Below are 23,701 nucleotides of genomic sequence, written 5' to 3' on the forward strand. Positions count from 1 at the left end.
GGCAGCCCCACAATCCGTAGGTTATGCTGCCAGGACCTGTTTCTTGCTCCTCCACCTTCACCCTCAGTAATTTGCAGAAGTCCTCCAGGACCTCTGCCTCCAAGGACATGATCCTGTCGCTCTCGTCAGACTCCACCATCTCCACCTCTCGTATCTTTGCCCCTTGTGCCTCCAGTCACTTTTCTACTTGGTCCATCAACCCTCGCAGAGGTGCTACTGCTCCCTTGAAGGCCTTCAACCAGTCCCCATGCATCTCCTTCCATTGCTGTCGAAATTCATCTTTGATGAAGGCCAACAACTGTTCCTTCTGGGCCTTTCCCACTGGTGCGACCCCCCCCCCCCCCCCATTTACGCAATTGTTTCTGCGCCATAGGTCCCTTCCAGTTCCTTAGCCAGGTCTTTGACTGTTTTTTGCCAGGTCTGGTAGCCAGTAGGCATCGCAATCCTGGGGGCAAGCTCTCCCTCTTCACTTTCTGCACCACTTTCCAGCCAGAGCTACCCCAATAATGGGTATAAAATGCCCTCACTCCTTGCTGCCCTGTGTGCGACCACTCACTCCACGGCTGCCACCGTAAGTCTGGGTAGATAAAGTGTTGTCCCCGAGGTGGAACAGCTTGTCCAGGGTCATGTCAACTTCTGGAGCACAAAGATTGTTGCGAATGCTTCAGCCGCACATTTTTCACTGATATACTGGTTTCCCCCATCGTTTTGGATGGGGATATTTTTGGAGCCTCCCGCTCCAATGTGTTTGTTTGTCCAGCACCAAACAGTTCTCAAATGTGTGACAGTACCCCACAGCTTGGATCTTATTGGTTGGCTGTGGAATCCTGAGCTCTGTCTATCACTTGCTACTTGGGTGTTTTGGCATGCAAATAGTCCTATGTTGTAGTTTCACCAGATTGACATCTCATTATTTGATTTGTCTGGTGCTACTCCTTGCACACCTTGTACATTCTTCATTGAACCAGAATTGATCTCCTGACTTAGTGGTAATGGTAGAGTGGGGAATATGCCAGGCCATGAGATTACAGATTGTGGTTGAGTACAATGCTGCTGCTGGTTATCCAACCTTGTATTGCTAGATCAGTTTGAAATCTATCCCATTTAGCACAGTGGCAATGTGACACAACATGATGGAAGGTATCTTCAATTTGAAGACTGGACTTTGTCTCCACAAGGACTGTGTGGTGTCACTCCTTATGATACTGTCATGGATATGTGTCTCTGCAGCAGGCAGGTTGGTGAATACAAGTATGTTTTTCCCTCTCGTCGGTTGCCTCGACACCTGCTGCATACACCCACTAGAAGCTAAGTCATTTAGGGCTCAGGCAGCTCGGTCTGAGCCACTCTTGGTGATGGACATCGAAGTCCTCCACACAGTTTACATCCTGCCACCCTGCCAGCCTGAGTGCTTCTTTCCATTTGGTGTTCAAGATGGAGAAATACTGATCCATCACCTGAGTGGGAGTGGTATTCAGCAGATTATCAGCACATGTTTGACCTAATGCCATGAGACTTTGTGGGGTCCAGAGTCGATGTTGAGGACTCCAATAGCAACTCTGTTCAGTCTGTATACCATTGTGACGACTTCTGTTGAGTCTGTCTTCTGGTGGGGCAGGACAGACCCAGGGATGTCCATGGTGTTGCCTGGGGCATTATCTGCAAGATAAGACTCGGTGTATAACTATGTCAGGCTGTTGCTTGACTAGTCTGAGACAACGCTCCCAATTTTGGCACAAGCCCCCAGACATAAATAAGAAGGACTTTGCAGGTCGACAGGACTGGTTTGCTGTCGTCATTTCCAGTGCCTAGGTTCATGTGTGTTGGCCCATCTAATTTCATTCCTTATTGCCATTCTCGTAGTTTAATGCAACTGAATGACTTGTTCGGCCATTTTGGGGGGCATTTAAGAGTCAACCATGTTGCTGTGAGTCTTGTGTCACATGTAGGCCAGACCAGATGGGAAGTCAGGTTTCCTTCCCTAAAGGACATTTGTGAACCAGATGGGTTTTAATGGCTTCATTGTCACCACTAGACTTTTTATTCCAGATTTTTTTCATTGAATGCAAATTCCACCGTTTGCTGTGGTGGGATTCTCTCCCGGGTCCCCAGTGCATTACCCTGGGTTTCTGGATTGCTAATGCAGTATGGGATATAGGGATAGTATAGAAAGGTGGAGTTGAGGTAGAAGATCAGCCATGATCTTGTTGAATGGAAAAGCTGGCTTCAAGGTACAAACAGCCTACTCTAGCTCCTATTTTATGTGAATTTCCTTATATAATGAACAAAGAAGCTGACACACGTGTGGCATCAAGGTCTGCATGAAGTGTCGTTTTTAATGTAGTTCTAGAAAGCAGAAATAGATTTTGCATTTTCCTTCGGAAAGCATAATCAAACAGATCATAAAGTCAGTCTCTTACAAGTTACTTCAGTCCTGAAAGGTAATTTATTTTTGTGTTTGATCCATAGGTTGTTTGTTTTGCTACTGTAAACAACGAAATTGCACACATTGCTAAACTGGTGGCCCGTCAGCGAAGTCCTAAGAAGAGGCATGGTGGGCAAACATTGGTAAATTCCCAAGTACGGTTAAAATGTGTTCCACCAGCCACCCAAGTTGGTAAGTCACCCAAAGCCCTTATCAGCTCTTTAGTAAGCGAATCCTTCTGAAAAAATGATATACAAACTTTGTTGAGGCTAAGGTTCTTATGTTATTCGTTTCAAGATGCCAAGTCCATTTTTTGATCTTTCCACCAAGTTTCAAGTTCCAACCAGTGTTGTCATTGAGGTTAATAGAACCCACTGGTTTATTTTCACAGGATTGGGTGTAAATATTTAAATATAAATTGTGTGCTTTTGTTTTGAAAATTCAGTTGTGAGTGTGTGTCAAAATCAGATTTAAAAATGTATCTAGTGTGTGGCTGTCTTTGCTCTGAATTATCACAATTTTCTGATGTTCCAATCCAAGGGGGTCAAATTGTATTAATTTTTTCTTTGATCTCCCAGAAGCATATGAGAAAAGACCTTGCATTTCTCAAGTTCCTTTCACATTCTCAGAATATTCCGATGTTTCATGATCAGAATAGCTACTTTAGATTTTGTCTTGTGCAAAACAGAATAATTTGGAAGCGTAAATTCAAATATGATATACACTGCAAAATTATGCACACTGTATTTTTCAATTTTTAAAGAAATAATGTTTATTGTCACAAGTAGGCTGACATTATCACTGCAATGAAGTTACTGTGAAAAGCCCCTAGTTGCCACATTCTGGCGCCTGTTCGGGTACACAGAGGGAGAATTCAGAATTCACCTTTTCGGGACTTGTGGGAGGAAACCGGAGCACCCGGAGGAAATCCACGCAGACACGGGGAGAGCGTGCAGACTCTGCACAGACAGTGACCCAAGACGGGAATTGAAGGTGGGACCCATGAGTTGTTAATCAACAGTGCTACCCACTGTGCTACCGTGCCATATGGAAAATCACAACAAGTTAAGTTGCTATGTGTGTCACCACAATATTGGAGAATCCAAGGGATGGTGCTCAACCCTTGACCAGTAGCCCCTCCATTCCAAACATAAAACAAATACAAACTACAACCTCTCTCAAACCAACCCCCTCCCACTGTCCTCAGACTCACATCAGATTCATTCAATCAAGCCCATGCCCCTTGACTAAAGCCTCCACCTCCCCTGACATTGAAAAAATGATTTTTCGATCCAAAAGTCACTTTCAGCCTCGCCTTACTCCACACCTGAATAGCGCTGACGCCACCTTATTAAAAGCCACACGCGGCTTCGCAACTCTGCTCCAACATCTTGGTATATCCTAATGATGCTTCCTTCCCACCTGTGTCCCGATTCACTTTGGTCCATTGCAGAACCCGCTCCTTCTGCTCGAAGCTGCAGAATCCAGTAATCACTGCCCGGGGTGGCTCATTGACTTGACACTTCTGCCGGAGTACTTGGTGAGCCTGATTCAACTCTGGAGGTGACAATCTACCCCCCTCTCAAAAAGCTTGGAAAACACATGAGAAATGTACTCAGTCGGCTTCTGTCTCTTCGACCTGTTCTCCACGTTATATTGTTCCTCTTCTCCACAAGAAACATCTCTGCTCCAACGACATGGTGCAACAAGGCCGCCTCCACACCCTTCAGCACCTCTCCATGCTCCTTCACCGCCTCTGAGCTTTTTTCCGGCTTCCCCCAGATCAGGCCAAGTGCCTCCTCAATTGACCACTTAAGAGTTTCCACCATCACCCTGCCCTGTTCCTCAAAATGCTTCGCAAACTGTTTTTCAGACTCCTGTGGCATCACGTTGGTCAGAGTTTCCACCGTGATATGAGCAGCCACATCCAAGGCTGTGCCTGACGCCTGCCTTCCTGCTGAGCTTCGTGGGCTTCTGGCTTCGTCTTAGAACATGGAACATAGACCAGCACAGTACAGGCCCTTCGGCCCACGATGTTGTACCGACCACTTATCCCAATCTAATCTCAGCCTAACCTACACCCCTTCACTTTACTGCTGTCCATGTGCCAAGAGTCGCTTAAATGTCCCTAATGAGTCTGACTCCACCACCTCTGCTGGCAGTGCATTCCACGCACCCACCACTCTGTGTAAAGAACCTACCCCTGACATCTCCCCAGTACCTTCCTCCAATCACCTTAAAATTATGTCCCCTCGTGACAGCCATTTCCACCCTGGGGAAAAGTCTCTGGCTATCCACTCCAACCATGCCTCTCATCACCTTGTATACCTCTATGAAGTCACCTCTCTTCCTTCTTCGCTCCTGTGAGAAAAGCCATAGCTCCCTCAACCTTTCTTCATAAGACATGCCCTCCAGTCCAGGCAGCATCCTGGTAAATCTCCTCTGCACCCTCTCCAAAGCATCCACATCCTTCCTATAATGAGGCAACCAGAACTGGACACAATATTCCAAGTGTGGTCTAACCAGGGTTTTATAAAGCTGCAGCAAAACCTCGCAGCTCTTACCTAAACTCCAAAACCTAGGACTTGGCTCCTCCCTCTGCGACTGGATCCTCGACTTCCTAACCCATTCACCACAATCAGTAAGGAGCAACAAGAACACCTCCTCCACGATAATCTTGAACACTGGGGCCCCACTAGGCTGTGTACTTAGTGCCCTACTGTACTCCCTGTACCTGATAGAAGAGGCGGTGGCACAGTCGTATTGTTGCTGGACGAGTAATCCAGAAACCCAGCATAATGATCTGGGGACCCGGGTTCAAATCCTACTACAGCAGGTGACGGTATTTAAAACTCAATAAAATATCTGGAATTAAGACGAAATGATGACCATGAAACCATTGTCGATTGTTGTAAAAACCCATCTGGTTCACTAATGTCCTTTTAGGAAAGGAAATCTGCCGTCCTTGCCTGGTCTGGCCTACGTGTGACTCCAGACCCACAGCAGTGTGGTTGACTCTTGACTGCCCCCGAAAGGGCAGTTAGGGATGGGCAATAAATGCTGGTACAGCCATGTCCCATGAACGAAAAAAAAAATGCACATGACTGTGGCAAAATTTGGCTCAAACTCCATCCACAAGTTTGCTGATGACACCGTAGTAGGTCGGATCTCGAATAACGATGAGACAGAGTACAGGAGAGAGGTAGAGAACCTAGTGGCGTGATGTAACGGCACAAATCTCTCACTCAGTGTCAGCAAAACTAAAGAGGTGGTCATTGGCTTCAGGAAGCGTAGTATCATACCCCAGCCTGCATCAATGGTGTTGAGGTGGAGATGGTTGACAGCTTCAAATTCCGAGGTGTGCACATCACCGGTCCACCCAGGTCAACAGCAAAATCACGAAAGCACAACAGCACCTACTTCCTCCGGAAACTAAGGAAATTCGGCATGTCCACATTGGCTCTTACCAATTTTTACAGATGCACCATCCTATCTGGCTGCATCACAGCTTGGTATGGCAACTGCTTGGCCCAAGACCATAAGAAACTTCAGAAAGTCGCGAACACAGTCCAGTCCATCACGCAAAACTGCTTCCTATCCATTGACTCTGTCTACACCTCCCGTTGCCTTGAGAAAGCGGGCAGCATAATCAAAGACCCCTCCCACCTGATTATTCTCTCTTCCAACCACTTCCATTAGGCAGGAGATACAGAAGTCTGAGCACACGCACAAATAGATTCAAGAACCGCTTCTTCCCTGCTGTTACCAAACTCCTGAATGACCCTCTTGTGGACTTAATTGGTCTCTACACGCACCTTCTCTACTGAGTAGCAATACATAGATCATAGAATTTACAGTGCCGAAGGAGGCCATTCGGCCCATCGAGTCTGCACCGACTCTTGGAAAGAGCTCCCTACCCAAGCCCACACCTCCACCCTATCCCCATAACTCAGTAACCCCACCCAATACTAAGGGCAATTTATCATGACCAATCCACCTAACCTGCACATCTTTGGACTCCATATACTCTACCCAATGTCTATGTATTTACATTGTGTATTTATCACATGTCCTATGTTTTTCATGTATGGAATTATCTGCATGGACTGTATACAGAACAATACTTTTCACTATACCTCTGGTACACGTGACAAGACATCAAAATCATGTGGCCTTCACCAGCTAGGCCAGCATTTGTTGCAGATCCCTAATTGCCCTTGGGAAGGTGGTGGTGAGCTGTCCTCTTGAACCACTGCATTCCATGTGGTGTAGGTACACCCACAGTGCTATTAGGGAGGGAATTCCAGGATTTTGATGCAGGGATAGTGAAGAAATGGCAATATATTTCCCAAGTCAGGATGGAGGGGGACTTCAGGTGGTAGTGTTCCCATGCATCTGCTGTCCTTGTCTTCTGGGTGTTAGTGGTCGTGGGTTTCGAGGATGCTGTCTAAGGAGCCTTAGTGAGTTCCTGCAGTGCATATTGTAGATGGTACACACTGCTGCTACTGTGCGTCGATGGTGGGGGGAGTGAATGTTTGTGGAAGGGGTGCCAATCAAACGGGCTGCTTTGTCCTGGATGTTGTTGAGCTTCTTGAGTGTTGTTGGAGCTGCACTTGTCCAAGCAAGTGGAGAGTATTCCATCACACCCCTGAATTGTGCCTTGTAGGTGATGGACAGGCTTTGGGGAGTCAGGAGGTGAGTTAAACGCTGTAGGATTCCTAGCTCTGACCTGCTCTGGTAGCCACAGTATATATATCATACGGCGTGGTGGTCAATGATGACCCCCAGGATGTTGATATGGGGGATTCAGTGATAGTAATGCCATTGAATGTCAAGGGGCAATGCTTTGATTCCCTCTCATTGGAGATGGCCATTACCTGGCACTTCTGTGACATGAATGTTACTTGCCACTTGTCAGTCCAAGCCTGGGTATTGCACAGGTTTTGCTGCATTTTCAAGAGGACCTCTTCAGTGTCTCAGGAGTCACGAATGGTGCTGAACATTGTGAAATCATCAACGAACATCCCCATATGTGACCTAATGTTGGATGAAGCAGCTGAAGATGCTTGGGCCTGGGACACGAACCTGAAGAACTCCTGCAGTAATGTCCTGCAGCTGAGATGACTGACCTTCAACCACCATAACCATCTTCCTTTGTGCTAGGTATGACGCCCAACCAGTGGAGAGTTTTCCTCCAATCCCATTGACTCAAGTTTTGCTGGGGCTACTTGATGCCATATTCGGTCAAATGCTGCCTTGATGTCAAGGGCATTCAACTCACCTCTGGAGTTGAGCTCTTTTTCTCCATGTTTGACCCATGGTTGTAATGAGGTCAGGGTATTGCTAAGTAAGTGCTGCTTTTTAAGCACTGTTGATGACTCCTTCCATCACTTTGCTGATAGAGAGTAGACTGATAGGCCAGCAATTGGCTGGGTTCGATTTTTCTGCTTTTTGTATACAAGCGTAGCTGGGGAATTGCCGGGTAGATGCCAGTGTTGTAGCTTTACTGGAACTTCTTGGCCAGGTCCACGGCAAGTTCTAGAGCACAAGTCTCAGTACTATTGCTGGAATATTGTCAGGGTCTTTGCAGTATTGTTGCTGATTTTCTCCTTGGTTCACTTGCTCTGTTTTATTACCTTTGCTCGAGTCGCCAGGTATCTTTATGATACCGCCACGAGGTTCAAGTCCGAGTAATGATCAATAACCCAATACACTGATTAGTGAGATTTAAATCAAAGCACATTTATTATACACAATAATTGCTACTCATGCACAAATTCTACTTCTAAGCTACTTCTACAACTAACAGGCCTATACTTAACTTCGGACTGGCCCACCAGGTCAGGGGAACAAATGGCCTTTTGTTCGGGTTCTGAGGCTGTGGGATTCGAAGTTGGTACGGATTGGTAGCTAGGAGCACCTATCTCGTAGCGAGCGTTGAATTAAGACTTACTTTGTTCGGTGGTCACTGCACCGGCCACGGTCAATGTTGGTTCGTGTTGCTGGGTGACCCGGGCAGGAAGAAGAGAGTGAAGAGAGCGATTTGAACTTGGGGCTCAATTCTTATAGTCCCCAGGGGCTTCCCGCCTTTTGGGGCGGACCCTGTACCTGGTCCCAAATGATTGGACTTTGTCCCAATCGCTTGGTTCGATTTTCTCCAATACTGGAGTGGTTCCCTGATCGATGGGCGGTCTTGAGGTGCTCGTTCACCTCCTTTGTTTTGGCTCCTGCTGGCGCCGAGGAGTCTGGCTTTGCTTTGTGTGTCAAAAATGTTACTTATTGTCCCCGGGGATTGCTCATCAGTATGCAGATGGCTGCTACTTTGTTATGCTGATGGCCGCTGGTATTGATGTTGTCTGGAACCTGCAGCCGCTGATTTCTGTCTTGTTGGCTGACTTTCCCATCAGCCTTTGCTGTTTGCCATTTTAAATCGGGAGTTGGCCAATTTAGGTGGCTACAGTATCCAGTGCCTTCAGCCTTTTCTTGATATCACTTGGATGTATCGAATTGGCTGAAGACCGGCATCTGTGATGCTGGGGACTTCTGGAGGAGACTGAGATGGATCATCCACTCGGCACTTCTGGCTGAAGACTTTTGTGAATGCTTCAGTCTTGTCTTTTGCACTGATGTGCTGATGATGGGGATATTTGTGGAGCCTCCTCCTCCAGTGAGCTGACTGAATGTGGCAGGACTGCAGAGCTTAGATCTGATCTGTTGGTTGTGGGATTGCTTAGCTCTGTCTATCACTTACTGACTGCTTGTGTAGTTTGGCATACGAGTAGTCCTGTGTTGGAGCTTCACCAGGTTTTGACACCTCATTTTTCTGTGTGCTTGGTGCTGCTCCTGGCATGTCCTCTTGCACTCTTCATTGAACTAGGGTCGATCCCCTGGCTTGGTGGCAATCGTAGTTTGGGAGATATGCCATACCATGATGTTAGCTGAGTAGATTGTAGCTGAGTAGAGTTTTGCTGCTGCTGATGGTCCAGAGTGACTCATGGATGCCCAGTTTCGGGCTGCTAGATCTGTTCTGAATTTATCACATTCAGTATGATGGTATTGCCACACAACACGATGGAGGGGTATCCTCAATGTGAAGACAGGGCTTCGTCAACACTTGGCCTTTGCAGAGGTCACTCTTCCCAATACTGTTGTGAACAGATGCATCTGCGGCAGACAGTTTGGTGAGGATGAAGTTTTGTATGTTTTCCCTCTTGTTAGGTCTCTTGCCACCTGTCACAGACCCAATCTAGCAGCCATGTCCTTTAGGGCTCGGTCAGTCATGCTGCTACTGAGCCAGTCTTGATGGTGGACATTGAAGCCCCCCACCCATTCTATGCCCTTGCCACCCTCAGTATTTCCTCCAAGTGGTTGTCAACATGGAGGAGTACTGATTCATCAGCTGACGGTGAAATACAGCAGGAGGTTTCCTTGCCCATGTTCGACCTGAAGCCATGAGACTTTGTCGGGTCTGGAGTCGTAGTTGAGGCCCCCCCCCCCCCACCCCGGGCAATTCCCTCCCGTCTGTATATCACTGTGCCACCACCTCTGCTGGGTCTGTCCTGCCAGGGATGGTGATAGTGGTGGCTGGGACGTTATCGAAAAGGTATGATTCCGTGAGTATGACTGGCTAAGATGTTATCAGTGAGCTTGACTATGTCAGGCTGTTGCTTGACTAGTCTGTGAAACGGCTCTCCCAATTTTGGCACAAACCACCAGATGTCAGGAGAACTTTACAGGGTCGACAAGGTTGGGTTTGCCGTTGTCGTTTCCAGTGCCAGGTGGTCTGTCCAGTTTCTTTCCTTTTTATTGACTTTGTAGCGATTTGATACAACTTAGTTGTATTTAAGAGTTTGTGAGAACCTGGAGTCACATCTAGGCCAGACCAGGTGAGGGCTTCCCCAGGGAGTTCCTTCCCTAAAATTAGGCGGCATGGTGGTACATTCACAGTACCAGGAATGCGGGCTCAGTTCCAGCCTTGGGTGACTTACCGTGTGGAGTTTGCACATTATCCCCATGTCTGTGTGGGTTTCCTCCGGGTGCTCCAGTTTCCTCCCACAGTCCAAAGATGTGCAGGTTAGGTGGGTTGGCCATGATCAATGTGTGGGGTTACGGAGATATGGCCGGGTAGTGAGCCTAGGTAGAGTGCTCTTTCTGAGGCTCAGTGCAGACCCGATGTGCTGACTGGCCTCCTTCTGCACTGTAGGGATTCTATGGTTTGTGAACATTAGTGAACCAGCTGTTTTTTTAAAAAGTATATTTTTAGTCAAAATGTTGCAGAGCAACACATTAATCACACAGCTAGTGGGCATCAGTGCAGCAGATGTTGTGTAAACAGTTTATTGTTTTTAGGTTTTAGTAGTATTGACACCATTCCCCCCTCTTGTCTTTCTCCTCCCTCCCCTAACTTTGCCCCCCACCCCCTGCCTCCCTGTACTACCTCCTAGTCACAAACTGGTCCTTAAAGATGGCGGTGAACTGCCTCCACCTGGAGTGGAACCCTCCTCCTGACCCCTGATGGCAAATTTGATTTTTTTTTCCAGCCTTAGGAATTCTGCCAAGTCTGCCAGCCAGTCCTCGGTCCTCTGCGGCACTGCCAATCTCCACCCAAGTAGGAGTCGTTGCCGGGCTATCAGGGAGGCCAAGGCCATGATGTTAGCCCCCTCCCCAGCTCCAGCCGGTCCGACACCGCGGCGATTGCCACCAATGGGCATAGTTCCACCTTAACGCCCAAAACCTTGGGCATAGCTTCAAAAAACATGGTCCAGAATCTGACTTGTTTTGGACAGAAACAGAGCATGTGGGCGTGGTGTTCACTGTGTATAAGATCTCGCTCCAGAGTCTTTACCCTAGCTCGATGCCTAGTTCCTTTTCCCACCTCTCTCTTGTTTCGTCCAGTGGGGCCCTTACTTCCTCTAGCAACTATCCATCCATGTCTGTACACTTTCCCTCCCCTAACTCGTCCTGTCATATTAGTCTGTCTAGCAGGGTGTGCCTGGGTAACTGGGGGAACTCTGGGCCTTCCTTGCAGAGGAAGTCCCGTATCTGGAAGAATCTGAACTCGTTCCCTTTTGGAAGTTGGAACTTCTCTGTTAGTTTCTCCAGGGTTGCCACTCTGCCGTCAAAGTACATGTCCCTCAACACCCCTTCCCTTCTCCAAGTCTTGTATGTGGTTTCCATTCTGGTCAGGATGAATCTATGATTATTACAAATGGGGGCTGAGATGGACATGTCTTTCAGCCTGAATTGTTGCCTTAGTTGGTTCCAGGCTTTTAGTGATGCTATCACCACCAGGCTCGTCGAGTACTTGGCTGAGGAGATTGTGAGGGGGCAGTGACCAGTGTTCGCAGAGACGTTCCTACATAGGAAGCCTCTTCTGTCTGTACCCACTCCACTCTCGGCTCCCCCAGCCAGACCCAGACCCTTTCTACGTTTGCTGCCCAATAGTAGTACAGGAGACTTGGCAGTGCCAGAGGCCCTGAGCGCCGCCCCCTTTGCAGGGCGGTACTACGGATTCCGGGGTTCTTCCCTGCCTACAGAACGATAGAGACCGGTTTGTCCACCCTGCCAAAAAGGAATTTGTGGAGGAAAATTGTGAGTGATCTGAACATGAATAAGAATCTTGGCAGGATGTTCATCTTAATCGTCTACACTCTCCCCGCAGGGAGAGTCCCACCTCCGCAGGTCCGCCATTCACCACCTTCATCAGGCTACATAGGCTCCACTTGTAGAGCCGGTCCCAGTTGTGGGCTATCTGGATCCCCGGGTATAGAATCATAGAATTTACAGTGCAGAAGGAGGCCATTAAGCCTACCGCCCCTGCACCAGCTCTTGGAAAGAGCACAGTACTTAAGCCCACACCTCCACCCGATCCCAGTAATTCCACATAACCTTTTTTGTGGACACCAAGGGCTATTTTTCTTGGCCAATCCACCTAACCTGCACATCTTTGGCCTGTGGGATGAAACCAGAGCACCCGGAGGAAACCCACGCACACACGGGGAGAACATACAGACTCTGCACAGACAATGACCAAGCAGGGAATCGAACCTGGGACCCTGGAGCTGTGAAGCAATGATGCTCACCACTGCTACCGTGCCGCCCATATCTAAAATTGGTCTGGAGCAGTTTGAACGGCATCGCTCCCAGCTATGATGCTCCCCCTTGGGGGGTTTCCTGGGAAACTTTCACTCTTACTCAGGTTTAATTTGTATCCCGTGAAGGCTCCAAAATCCCTCATGGATACCATGATCTTTCCCATGCTGGCTAGGGTGTTTGAGACATAGAGCAGCAGATCATCCGCATCGAGAGAGACTCTGTGCTCCCTGTCTCCTTTCTGAATGCCCCTCCACCCTCCGCTGCTCTGAGTGCATCAGCCAGTGGCTCAATTGCAAGAGCGACCAGCAGCGGGGACAGCGGGCATCTCTGCCTCATGCCTCTCAGCAGCGGAAGTAATTTGAGTTTGTGGTGTTCGTCTGGATGCTTGCCCTGGGAGTGCCGTACAGCAGTTTCACCCACGAGGCGAACACTGGCCGAAACCCAAATCTTCCAATACCTTGAAGAGGTACTTCCACTCCACCCAGTCGACGGCATTCTCTGCATCCAGGGAGATCATCACCTCTGGTGTCTCCTCCCTGGATGGAGACATGACCACGTTCATCAGGAGCCTGATGTTTGCTGTGAGCTATCTGCCTTTGACAAACCCTGTTTGATCTTCTGTGATCACCTCTGGCAAATAACTCTCCAGTCATCTTACTGGAACCCTTGCGTCAGTGTTCAGGAGTGAAATCGGTCTGTATTCCGCCCGGTCTTTGCCTTTCCTTGGGATCAGTGAGATCGAGGCATGTGCCAGCATGGGCAGCAAGACCCCCCCTAGACAGCAAGTCATTGAACATCCCCAGCAGGTGTGGGGCCAGTACGACCACCAACTTTTTATAGAAGTCCAACAGGAACCCATTTGGTCCTGGCACCTTCCCGAATTGCATGGAGCTGATGCACTCCATGACCTCCTCTAGGCCTAACGGTTACTTCCATTCCCTGTCCCTTTTCCTCCCCCACAGCTGGGAAGACCAGCTGGTTCATAAACTGCTGTTTTATTTTCCTGACAAGGCCCTGTACAACACATCCCTGCTTCTATACTCGAAACCTCTCGCAATGAAGGCCAACATACCTTTAGCCTTCTTTATTGCCTGCTGCACTTGCATGCCTACCTTCAGTGACTGGTGCACAAGGACACCCAGGTCCCGCTGCAGACTCCCCTCTCCCAATTTACAACCATTCAGGTAGTAATCTGCCTTCCTGTTTTTGCTTCCAAAGTGAATAACCTCACACTTATCCAAATTATACTGCATCTGCCATTGATTTGCCCACTTGCCAACCTGTCCAGATCATCATAGAATATCATAGAATTTACAGTGCAGAAGGAGGCCATTCGGCCCATCGAGTCTGCACTGGCTCTTGGAAAGAGCACTCTACCCAAGGTCAACACCTCCACCCTAACCCCACCCAACACTAAGGGCAATTTTGGACACTAAGGGCAATTTATCATGGCCAATCCACCCAACCTGCACATCTTTGGACTGTGGGAGGAAACCGGAGCACCCGGAGGAAACCCACGCAGACACGGGGAGAATGTGCAGACTCCGCACAGACAGTGACCCAAGCCGGAATCGAACCTGGGACCCTGGAGCTGTGAAGCAGTTGTGCTATCCACAATGCTACCGTGCTGCCCTTCAATGCTATCGTGCTGTAGGATCCCTGCATCCTCGTCACAGTTCACCTCCCACCTAACTTGATATCATCTGCAAACTTTGAGATGTTACACTTTGTTCCCTCATCCAAATCATTAATATTGTTATTGCACCATATTGTTTTTTTTAATGGACCCAGGAGGTTGAGCTGGACCACAGTATCTTGAGTGTTGAGGAGGGAGAGTGTTTTTGGCAAACAATATCCTGCCCCTCCCACCCCCCAGAAAATTCGGCATAATTTTCCTGCAGAAGGGGTAAATAAAGGTATTTCAGTAAACTTGTCACACGCAGGTGCATTTGCATCCTCGAGATGTGTTCAGATGAAGGAGCTATGCTCCAAAAGCTAGTGATTCCAAATAAACCTGTTGCACTTTAATCTGGTGTTGTAAGAGTTCTTCAGATTTATGTTGAATGGTATATGGCAAATGTCTCCCACATCATGGTTATATTAATTGAACTAAGACATCATGTAGAACTACTGAGAATAGCGGGTGAGTCTTCACATGTCCTTTCCATATCTCTCTAACCAACACCACTGAAAATAGATTATGATCATTTGCTCGTGTGAGATCTTGCAGTGCACAAAGTGACTGCCGCAGTTGCCTGTATTACAACAATGACCATTTCACCAACCTTCATTGGTTGTATCACACTTTAGGCTGCCCTGATGTGAAAATCACTTTTATCAATGCTAGTCCGTTTTTGTATTTGGGTTACTGGATTTTGACACTTGGAAAGGTGAAATCACTGCAGCAGTTAGATTAGACTATTAATAAACACTTTATTGTGTGTTGCAGCTACCTGTCAAAATCCCACTATTTATCTTTGGAGAATCTAATTCACCTTTTAGTTTATCATCATTTTGCTTGTAATCTTTTTATATTGTTTTGATCATGATTTGCCTGAATCATTCAGCTTTGAAGCATGGATCTGTCAGATCAAACTATCTACTCTGGTTGTTTTGGATGAAATTCTGCATCTCAATTTCTGTATTATTGTACCCAAAGTGGAGATGGTATGCGGAAGGCTCCCTCGAGGTGGGAGTTTGTGCTTCATCCCATGTTGTGATCTTCTCTCTCCAATGTTCCAGTTGCTGTGTAGTGTGATCATCTCGCTCCAATGTTCCAGTTTCTGTGTAGTGTGATCATCTCGCTCCAATGTTCCAGTTGCTGTGTTGTGTGATTTATTCTTTGCTTTAGCTTCTATTTATCTTATTTGCAGATTGATTTCCTTGGCATTAGTTTGGGTATGCCTCGTTTTTATTCCAGGTGTGCCAGGTATTTATTCTGCCAACTGTTGATTGACCGGGTGCTAGTGGGGTTCAGATTTAGTTCCTTTTCATGTTAACCGTAAGAAACTATAGCGGGTCGTGAACACAGCCCAGTCCATCATGCGAACCCACCTCCCATCCATTGGCTCTGTCTACACCTCCGGCTGCCTTGGGAAGCAGGCAGCATAATCAAAGACTCTCCCACCCGGGTTATTCTCTCTTCCACCAGGAAGGAAATACAAAGGTCTGAGATCACGCACTGCAGATTCAAAAACAACTTCTTCACGCTGTTACCAGTCTCCTGAATGACCCTCTTATGGACTGTATTGATCTCTCCACACATCGTCTCTCCTGAGTAGCACTACACCTTGTATGCTTCACCCGATGTCTATGTATTTACATTGTGTATTTATTGTATGTCTGATGTTTTTCATGTATGGAACGATCTGCCTGGACTGTACCCAGAACAATACTTCTCACTGCACCTAGGTACACGTGACAAATCTAAGTTCAGCGTACTAGCATTCATTTGACTTTATTTTGGTAGACCTTTCCATTTATATGGGCGGCACAGTAGCACAGTGGTGAGCACAGTTGCTTCACAGCGCCAGGGACCCGGGTTCAATTCCCGGCCTGGGTCAGCGTCTGTACGGAGTCTGCACGTTCTCCCCGTGACTGCGTGGGTTTCCTCTGGGTGTTCCGGTTTCCTCCCACAAGTCCTGAAAGACGTGCTTGTTAGGTGAATTGAACATTCTGAATTCTCCCTCCGTGTACCCGAACAGGCGCCATAGTGTGGTGACTAAGGGATTTTCACATAACTTCACTGCAGTGTTAATGTAAACCTACTTGTGGCTCTAATAAAGATTATTATTATTAATTTGCAATTTAATCTCTAGTTCCAGTGGAACTTTTGTACTTCTGAGAGAGCCTGTTTATGATGTTTGTTTAATTGTCAAGATATGTTTTTCGGCATTGTAATTTCAATTCTAGTTTTAGTATTTGGGAAGTTTTACAATATAAAATTGAGCATTTTTGTGGAATTGATCTATTTTGAAAAATCTACTCATTTCTGGAGTTGCAGAATATTAATTGTAATAGATGTGAGAGATGTATTAGAAAGATTACCAGTCTTGCAACATCTGATCTGTCGATTGAAAGCATCTTTAACATTCATCTTTCACAGACCTCAGGCTGGATTCTCTGTTTTGGGGACTTTTTCCCCACACTGTCGTAAAAACTGTGGATGTCACGGCAGAAAAACTGGCGTGAAAGGGCCACATGTTCCTAGCCCTGCAGGGGGCTAGCAGGGAACCAGCGTAAATCTTGCAGCTTTTGCTGCAGATGTGGGCCCCTGCACTTCCGGGTCGGAGGCCGCGCATTAGCACGGCGGCAGCCTCCAGCGGCCACGCTGTGCTCCATGGCGGACACGGACCGCAGAGCTGGACCCTGAACATACTGCCCCCGATCGACCACATGCCCGACCCTGACCGCCCGCCCAAATATTGTCCAGCCGCGTACAAGATCCCCCTGCCCTCCGATCGGCCCACCCTCCCGACCAGGGTGGCCGCAGACGGAGTCCACAGCTGCCACGCTAGTATCCCGACCGACAGGATATGTGGTCTATGCCGTCAGGACTTTGGCCGGTCGGGGGCGGAGAATGGCGAGGTAGTCCTCCAGCAATGGCCGCAGGTAGGTGATATGTGCCGCACCTTTCGAGGCCCGGAGAATCAGGGAACCGGCACTGGTCCCATTTCCGTGCGGGGAAATGGATTCCCTGCCCCGGATCCGGCAGCGATTTTGGAGTGCGAGTGCGGAGAATCTAGATCCTCATCGATCTGGCTGGTCGTCTTCCAAAAATTCTGTGTTGGATATTCACTCAAATAATCCCTACAATTCAGGCATTGTTTGTGTCATTTTCTTTTCTCGGGAATAATGGGAGGAAAGAATTAATGTCCTATTTTGAATTTGTGACTTACGGAGCACCAATCATGTTGAATCCATGATGTTGGCATAATGACCAGATTTACATAAAGAAACACTCGAGATTTTCCCTGTTGGTGATCCAAGCTTATCCTTGTGCTTTGGAGAATGAGTCTAGCTAATTGAGACCCACCGTTATCTTTCCACTTTATAATGTACTCTTCTCCTTCCTTCAGGCAAACCTAAAGCAACTTTAAGGCAACCAGAGTATACTAACCAGCCAGAAAAAGGGAGCCGGAGGACAACTAACTCTACAAGAGGAAAAGGAAGCGTCCAAGGAGCAAAGACTGGCTTGGGAAGAGAGGTGCTCTCGGATTTTAAAATACATGCACCAGTTGCTGGTGTGCTGAAGGATGCTTCAATTCGTAAACCTCTGCCTGTTACAATCAATAGGTAATATTTAATATGATGTACAGTGCATTAAAAATATTTGAATATAGCTTCACACATAGCAAATAGCTAAATAGTTAGATTGGTAAGTTATTCCTTGTGAAAGCTGGAGCAGGAACTGGATATCCCTAAAGTTGCAGAAATTCAGTGGGGGCACAGCTGGACAACATCTTAGCAAATAAAACTCAAACTCTGATGTTAAATTAGCTCATGTTTTTTGAAGTTTGACCAAAGGGAACAATTGAAAAATGTTGCTGACTTTCCTTGACTTGTTGACTGGGTGAATTAATACATTTGGAATGTTCCATTTATCACCTATTATGTGTTGGGTTAATAGTTCTTGCCTCTGGTACAGGTAGAGAGGTGTTGTGTTGTACAATAAAAGCAGAAAATGAAGGTCAAAGACATGAGAAGTTTACTGCTTCTTTCTCCCAGAACTGCTGAGCATTTCTAGCATTTTATATTATTACTTCAGATTTCAAGCATCTGGAGTATTTTGCATTTCCACAGAGGTGTTATGATTGGCTTCAGCATTCCTGAAGAATGTTTGGGAAGAGAATTGCTTACTGTTCCTGATTTTCTGTCCAATGACACTTGCTGGATGCTACAGGAGAAGGCGAAGTTGGTTCTATTTTTCAACCCTGTGCACATGTTACCGTTGAGCAGATTGCTACTGCATACCTTTTAGGCTTGTAAGATTTCAGTTGCTTGTGAAAGATGCAGAGCAACTGGCTGCACCTGAAGAGCAGGGTTTTTTTTGAAAATATTTGCATTTTAGTTGATGGAATGAAGTAACATTTTGGGGAGTAAAAGTCATTGTTACTGTAGCAAGTGTTTTTGTAACAGTCTGTTACCTTGATTTTGAAAACATTAAAGAAGACCCAAGGTAAAATTGTTAATTTGTTGTAAATTTTCGATCGATTGAGATGCTGGATAAAGGATTGATCAGTTTAATTGGATCATTGTACATATGTAATGATGGAAGAAATATGAGGCAATTCTATTAAATGGGTAAAAGACCTAGAATAATCACAGAAGATTTCAATTCCTCCAAATAAACTGGCAGGGAAGGGTGAAAAAGAAATGTAGTTGTTGCACTGCATACAGGATCCTTTTATGTTGAACAAGCAAGGAATCATTACTGGATCTAGTAATAAAATAAAAGAGAGTATAAAGCTACATGTAAATGAACACCTAGGGAATAGCAATAATGACATAGGCTTAAAATGAATGAATAAAGTATGAATGAAACTAATGTTAGAACATGAGTTCGAGACAAGTAGTAGAATGGGAGTAAATGAGAGTAAAGGTAGCTACTCAAGCTCGCAAAAAGTGGGAAATGGTACTGGGACTGCCATTCACAATTTATTTCAATGACTTGGACTTGAGGATCAGAAGTATAACTTGTAAGCACCAAATCGGGACATGTAGTTAGTATGAAGGAAGAATGCAATAAAATATTGCAAGAAATTAATAAACTTGGAGAATGGGAATATAATTGGCAAATATCAATTTATGTGAGGGTGAAATGGTGCATTTTGGTAGAAAGAAGAAGGTCACAAGTTGCTTGGATAGCAAGTCTAAATGGGATGGAGGCGAAAAGGCATCTGTGGGCATAGATACATAAAGCATTAAAATAGCTATTGAGGTTAATAAGGCCATAAGAAAAGCAAACCAAGCATCGTGATTTATTTCTGTCACGATATTAAATAAAATGAAAGTCATGTTAATTTTATATTGCACTTTGGTTGAACCACACCTTTATTGTGTGGAGTTCTGGTCTTTCTAATATAAAAAGAACATGGAGGCATCAGCAAAGATGCAAAAACTGATTCACAGTTGTGATATCAGACCTGTGAGGGCATGCTTATCTGGAATGGTTGAATGCTGGGTCTTTTTTCTTCAGAAAGCTGGAAGGGGATCCTGAAAATGTTTTTTAAGATAATAAAATTGTATAATTGGGTAGCAGTGTGTAAATACTCTCCTCCTAAGGTGTATGAAGTTGGAGATTATGAATATATGATGGACACTAATAATTAAAGTTAATAGCTTAAATAATGTACTGACTACCTTCTAAAAGGGAGAATAGACTTTTTATAGATCATGGATGGGTAGCTATGACCTGTTGCTTGCAGTTCCTACACCATATGGAAACATCAGGACACTTCATGTGTCTTGGGGCCACCTGTGTAGCAAGTGTCTGCAGCTGATTGAGTCGAGCTCAGGACTTCTAAGTTCGAGGAGCAGCTGCAGTTACTGTGGAACATTCAGAGAAACTGAGTTTCCTAGATCACATGTTCCAGTGGTGGCTGCTCCACAGACAGAGTGAGTTCAGGATAATAGATGGTGGGCCACGTGAACAGGTAGGAATAGAGAGCAATGCAGCTGTATTCACAGTCTGTGCCAGTCTCAAATCATTACTCAACATAGACGTAATGACACTATGAAGGAATGCAGACCATGAAACCTATGGACAAGGGACAATGTAGGAAGGTGAAGAGTAGGAATGCAGTTGTTACAAAAGATTCCATGGTGAGGGTGACAGACAGACAATTCCGTCACCATCATTGTGAATCCCACACGGAGATGGTGCAGAATGTTCTGCAAGAGGGAAGGAGCAAGCCAGATGTTGCAGCACGTATTGGGACCAACAATGTAGAGGGGACAGGTATTGAAGTCCAATGGTTAGACTTTCAGGAACTAGGGAGGAAGTTTAACAAGCACGATCTCAATGGTAGTAATTTCTGCTTTATCCCCAGCGCCACCCGTTAACAAGAGTAGAATTAGAAGATGGGTGATGGCTGCTTGGCTTGAGGACTGGTTTCAAATTCTTGGAACATTGGCATCAGTTCTGGGCCAGAAGGCAAGAATTCAAATGGGAGGTTGCACCTCAGTCGGACTGGGTGCAATGTCTTTGTGGAGGTTCGCTCTTGTGATTGGAGTGGGGTTTAAACTAAATTTGCAGTAGGTTGGCACCAGCATTTAGAAGTAAAAAAGATAAATAAGGTGCATAAGGGGATGATTGTTGCATAGTACAAGAGGGCCATTCGACTCCATTTCGGCCTTGGTCCAAAAAGAGCTTAATTCCAGAGATGAGCTGAGAGTGACCATCCTTGGCATCAAGGAGCCCTGATAAAATTGGAGTCAATGGGAATCGGAGGGAATGTGTCATACCAGGCACAAATGAAGGTGGCTGTGGTTATTGGAGATCAATCATTTAACTTCCAGGACATCACTGCTAGAGTTCTTCAGGGTAGTGTCCTAGTCCCAGTTGCTTCATCAGTGCCCATCCTTCCCCAACATAAGGCCAGATGTGAGGAAGTTTGTTGATAATTGCACAATGTTCAGCACCATTTGCGACTCCTCAGTTACTGAAGCAGTCCATGTCCACCTGCAGCAAAACTGGACAATATCCAGGCTTAAACTGACAAATGGTAACTAACATTTGTGCCACACAAGTGCCAGGCAATTACCATCTTTAAAAAGAGAGAATCTAACCATCACCGCATGACATTCAACTGCATTTTCATCACCAAATTCTTCACTATCAACATCCTGGGGGGGTTACCATGGGCTAAAAACTGAACTGGACCGGCCATGTAAATAGTGTGGTTACAGAAGCAGGTCAGCGCTGGGTGTAACTCACCTCCTGACTCCCCAAAGGCTGTCCAACATGTACAAGGTACAAGTCAGGAGTGAAGGAATACTCTGCATTTGCCTGGATCAGTATAGCTCCAATAACACTCAAGAAGCTTGACACCATCCAGGACAAAGCAGCCCACTTGATTGGCACCCATCCACCACAATAAACATTCACTTCCTCCACCATTGACACACAGTGGCAGCAGTGTACAGTCTACAGATGGACTGCTGAAACTCAAGGTTCCTTCGAAGGCACCTTCCAAACCCGTGACCTCTACCGTCAAGGAGGACAAGGACAGCAGACACATGGGAACATCATCACATGCAAGTTCACCAAGTTGGACGCCATTCAAGTCATAGAGGTCGACAGCACAAAAAAGGCCCTTCAGCCCATCATATGTCTGTGTGAATCAAAAACACCCATCTCTGTATTTTAATCCCATTTTCCTGCCCTTGGGGCCTATAGCCGTGTCTGCCTTGGCATCCCAGGTGCACATCTAAATACTTAAATGTTATGAGAGTCTCTGCCTTCACCACCCTTTCAGGCAGTGAGTTCCAGACTCCCACCACCCTCTGGATGAAAAGGTTTTTCCTTCCATCCCCTCTAAACCTGCTGCCCCTTACCTTGAATCTATGCCCCCTGGTCATTGATCCCTCCACCAAGTTTCTTCCTGTCTACTATATCTATGCCCCTCATCATTTCATACATTTCAAACATGCCCCCCCCCCCCCCCCCACCCACCCCCGGCCTCCTCTGCTCCAAGGAAAACAACCCCAGTCACAACTGAAACTCTCTAGCACAGACAAAATCACCTCTCCACCCTTTCCAGGGATATCATATTCTGACTTGGAACCATATTGCCGTTGCTTCTGTTGCTGAGTCATAATTCTGGAACTCCCTTCCCAATAGCACTTTGGGTGTACTTACACCACATGGACTGCAACAGTTCAAGAAGGCAGCTCACCACCATCTTCTCAAGGACAATTAGGGATGGACAAGAAATTCTGGCGTAGTCAGTGACACCCACATCTCCTGAATTTAAAACAAAAAAACTCGTACAAGAGAAAGAAGTTGTATTATATTAGATAGAAGCAGACTGAGAAGGACAAAAAGGAATGCAAAGGCAGGCTTAGAATGCATGTACATAAATGGAAAAATTGTAGTGAATAAGGTTGGTGAGCGACCAACACACAACAGCAAATGTAGCTTTGAATTAGTGAGGACTGCTGCTTAATGATGTTAAGGGACAAAAAGAAATGGAAGGAAAAAAAAGGGAGGTTGCACAATAGTACTGGTTAGGGAGGACATTGTAAAAGAGGGTGTCTTGAGGGGCCAAGGACAGAATCCAATTGGTTAGACTTGAGCAAGAAATACATGACCATGCCACTGGGGTTATTTTGTAGGACTCCAAATACTGAGAGGCAGAGGTGCAGATTACAGGGAAAATGGTTGACCACAAACTATAGAGTAGTGAGACTGGACTTTTAATTGCCCAAACATCAATGGGAAGATGTTACAATAAAGGGTAAGAAGGGGGAAGAATTTCTGAAATGTGTTGAGGGAAATGTCCTTGACCAGTATGTTCTTGGTCCAACCAGGAAGGAGACATTGCTGGTTCTGGTACTGGGAAATGAGATGGACCAAGTGTTTGTTGGGGAGCACACAGGTAAGAGTGATCATTGCTTAAGTTAGTAATGGAGATGAGCAAGGAGCAATCTGAAGTAGAACTTCTAAATTAGAAGAGGGCTAAATTCAGTGGGATGAGAAGAGAACTATAGAGTGCAAAATTGAACCTAAGGAAAAGCCTTAAAGATGTTTCAGGTACAGGCTAGGTACATTGTAACAAGAGCAAAAGGTAACGGCACCGAAGCCAAAAATGATGAGGGAATTAGAAAATATAATGAATCAAAAATAGATGTTATATAATGCATGCATTCTTAAAGCCAGAACCAAGCCAAATGCAATAATTTAAGAGGGAATCTGAAGGGGAATATATGACAGGCAAAGAGACAAATTGAGAATAGAATGGGGGTTAACATAAAAGAGAACCCAAACATTATCTGGCAAGTAAATAATACGTGGGTAACAGAGGGAGGATAGGGCCTGTTCGGGACGAAGGTTTTATATGTTATGGGGCATACAGCAAGGCCAGAATACTTGATGAATACTTCATATTGGTGTTTACTAAGGAAAAGGATACCCACAAAACCAATGGAAGCAGAGGTGGTAGAGATAATGGATGGGGT

General features: G+C 46.1%; 1 protein-coding gene across 7 annotated transcripts in view; it reads left to right on the top strand.

Moving 5' to 3' along the window:
- The window catches only part of LOC140429667 (tudor domain-containing protein 7-like), a 197,622-nt gene that overhangs the window by 34,952 nt on the left and 138,969 nt on the right, over positions 1–23,701 (top strand). For 6 of the 7 annotated variants that reach the window (XM_072516949.1, XM_072516954.1, XM_072516955.1 and 3 more), the window contains 2 exons: positions 2,470–2,617; positions 17,599–17,815. In XM_072516949.1, the coding sequence (XP_072373050.1) occupies positions 2,470–2,617; positions 17,599–17,815 (365 nt within the window). Of the gene's footprint in view, positions 1–2,469; positions 2,618–17,598; positions 17,816–23,053; positions 23,122–23,701 lie in introns of all 7 variants that reach the window. The other variant, XM_072516953.1, reaches the window with a different exon arrangement.

This window comes from Scyliorhinus torazame, chromosome 9 (genome assembly GCF_047496885.1).
Source record: "Scyliorhinus torazame isolate Kashiwa2021f chromosome 9, sScyTor2.1, whole genome shotgun sequence".
Taxonomy (NCBI): Eukaryota; Metazoa; Chordata; class Chondrichthyes; order Carcharhiniformes; family Scyliorhinidae; genus Scyliorhinus; species Scyliorhinus torazame.